The 2,869-nt window shown below is 43.8% G+C and overlaps 1 protein-coding gene across 1 annotated transcript; it reads right to left on the bottom strand.

Annotated features, from left to right (window-relative positions):
- Positions 1-539: 539 nt before the first annotated feature.
- Positions 540-1,478, bottom strand: LOC147734965 (olfactory receptor OR9H1-like). The gene has a single exon (XM_086953711.1). It carries the CDS (start codon positions 1,476-1,478, stop codon positions 540-542), a length of 939 nt encoding a protein of 312 aa, XP_086809837.1.
- Between the last annotated feature and the right edge of the window lie 1,391 nt (positions 1,479-2,869).

Here is a 2,869-nt window from a genome sequence, read left to right as displayed (position 1 = left end):
GAACTAACTAACCTAGTTAAACTCAATACATGTAGTTTCATGTAAAACAAACACAAAATGCAGGTGTGTGTACCTGTGTTTTCATGAGTTATCACATTAAAGCCAGACACAGTGGCGACACTGCTGGTTATATTAACATGTAAAGGGAACAATAACATGGGGAAACTCTGTTATATCTAGTCTGATCAAATAGCGAGAGATAGACAAGTAGTCAACCATGTAAAAATGTTGTACATTTATTAGACTTGTGAAAATGCTAGGTTGCAGTAAAGTAGCAAATCAATACTTTTTATTCCAGTTTTACATTTTGAACCAAAAGTCTTGAAGTCAAAAGTGACTGACAGGTTGATGTCTACTTATGTTTACAGTGAGACAATTTTTGTGCTCAATAATATTGGCATTATGTGGAGCCAGATACAACTGAAACTTACCAACAATAAGTCAGATTGCCAAATGGAAGTATCAAAAAGGAGGTACCTGAGTAAAATTATTGTTGAGAGTTGATGTAAAAGAACAAAAGAACATGCTGCTGGTTTTCTCTATTTAGAGAAACTGGTCTTTCCCAACCCTTTCCTCAGGGCTTGCTTTATCTCCTGGTTTCGAAAGCTGTAAATTAGTGGGTTAAGCATAGGAATTATAACCATATAGAAGACTGATGCCACATAGTCATTGGCCATTGAGTGGCTTGCACTGGGCTTGGCATACATAAAAACAAGTGTGCCAAAAAACAATGTGACACAGACAAAATGTGAGGAACAAGTGGAGACTGTTTTCTTCCTCCCATTGGAGGAACTTATCCCTAGAATAGCAGACACTATATAGGCGTATGATATAAGGATGATGATTAGAGATATCACAATAAGTCCACCTGCCATCGAAATCAGCACCACTTCATTGATGGTGGTATCAGAGCAAGCGAGCTTCAAGAGCGCAGGGACATCACAGAAGAAATGACTGATCCTATTGTCCTTGCAAAAGGGTAGAGTAAAGGTGAAAACTGAATGTGTTAGTGAATTGATGACAGCAATCACACCTATGCCAACAAGAAGATAGAGACAGGTTCTATTGTTCATTATGACAGGATAGAGCAAGGGATTACAGATAGCTGTGTACCGATCATAGGCCATCACGGCCATCACAAAAACATCTGCAGTTCCAACTACAATTGATGAAAACATTTGTATTGCGCACCCTGTTAATGAAATGCTCTTCCCCATCCATAGACAGATGGCCAAAATGTTGGGGACAGCTACAGAGGAAATAGAGATATCTACAATGGCCAAACTGCAGAGCAAAAAGTACATGGGGCTGTGAAGGTTATGGTTCACTGTGATCAATACCATGATCCCAATATTGCAAAAAAGGGTAGTGCTATAGACCAGGAGGAAGGAACAAAACAGAGGAACCTGCAGTTCTGGGTCTTCTGTAAGTCCTGAAAGAATGAACTCCATCACACGGGTGCTGTTGACTGTTGGCATGGTTGTCGACAATAGAGCCTAAAAGGAAAGAAAAGAGAGATGTGAAATTCTATATAGAACTGCTGAGCATCAATAGTTATGTTATCTATTGATATCAATATTGTAATGTTGTAAGCAAAGAGTGTTATGGTTGAGAGACTTTGTACCATGCCCATTACCCCAGGTGGTGTCATTGTGTTAGTTCTGCACAACTATGCTCAAAGATGTGTGGTGAAACAGCATGACACCAGCATCATTTTCACACGTTTATGGATGTAAATAGTAAGGGCCTGATCTAGCATTTGACGGACAGGGTACAGTCTGTCAGGGTGGTGGAAGATATTACGTCTGCCACCCAGATAGCCTACTGTCACCCATATGTTGGGTTCACAATTGTCACAGCAAACATCCCTGTATCTTGATAGGAACAGCTGTCAAGGTAGTTTCTATCATGGTACAAGAACTTTAATGGTTGGTGACCATTGGTTATTATAGCCGTTAACCAAACTGAAAGATTTTGATTTTTCAAAACAAACTCTTAAAGTGGGACGTTGAAAAACGAATAATGAATGTCTCCCACACCAAAGGTATTTTCCCCTCTGCGTGTGAGGTCAAAAGTTATTTGTTTCTTTCCTCCACCATCAGGTCCTACCTGGTAGTGATAGGCAGAAAAAAGGACATAACACTATCCACTCTAAATAATGCATGCATTGTAAAGCCCTTTCTCCTATTTCACCTCCTCCCACAGGCTATGGGCTGGGACTCCATTGACAGAAGGTGACAGTTCTTTTACATCTAAAGTCGAGTTGAGCAGCAGAGGGAGCTAGTGAGCATCGTGAACGCGAGGACGTGAGGACGCCATTCTGACCTGATCGGCTGGCTGCGGGCTGTCTGTTTGTGGTCCCAAGGTTTGGGTGAGGCTGTTGCTTTGCCCTGGCCTGGCTTGGCTTAGAGACCTGGGGCACGGGGGCTGCCACAACCCATGTACCGCTGTACCCACTCTGACGTCTGGCGTTGCCGTGCCACCACCGCCGCACCCCACGCAGTTGGCGGGCGCGGCTCTGCGGCTCTGTGGCTCTGCGGCTCTGCGGCTCCACAGCCGGATCAAGCTGGCGAGTGTGGAACATGGGCGGCAGCATGCCGCAGGCTGCCAGTAAAAGTTAAATAAGTCGGGTTTGGAGCGGTGAGCAGGGAGCTGTGACCTGGGTGCGGGTAGCAGGTCTATGATACCGCATACCCGTAAGGACATCTGAAACGAGTTAAAAGCGGACAGGATGCTGCAGTGGCTCCTAAGGAAGAGCACTAAGGAGTGCTAAGGAGCAAAAGTGAGTCGCTACTTCGGAGGATCACCATTTTGCATAGCTCAAGGACCCCCCAGCAAAGCTTATTTTCTTTCTTTGCTTACTTTTGCC

Source organism: Lissotriton vulgaris, chromosome 1_2, assembly GCF_964263255.1.
Source record: "Lissotriton vulgaris chromosome 1_2, aLisVul1.2, whole genome shotgun sequence".
Lineage (NCBI taxonomy): Eukaryota > Metazoa > Chordata > Amphibia > Caudata > Salamandridae > Lissotriton > Lissotriton vulgaris.
This window is presented reverse-complemented; position numbering and strand designations above follow the sequence as displayed.

Coding starts and splice junctions, on each gene's coding strand:
- LOC147734965 (XM_086953711.1), bottom strand. CDS start 1,478: ATGCCAACAGTCAACAGCACCCGTGTGATGGAGTTCATTCTTTCAGGA.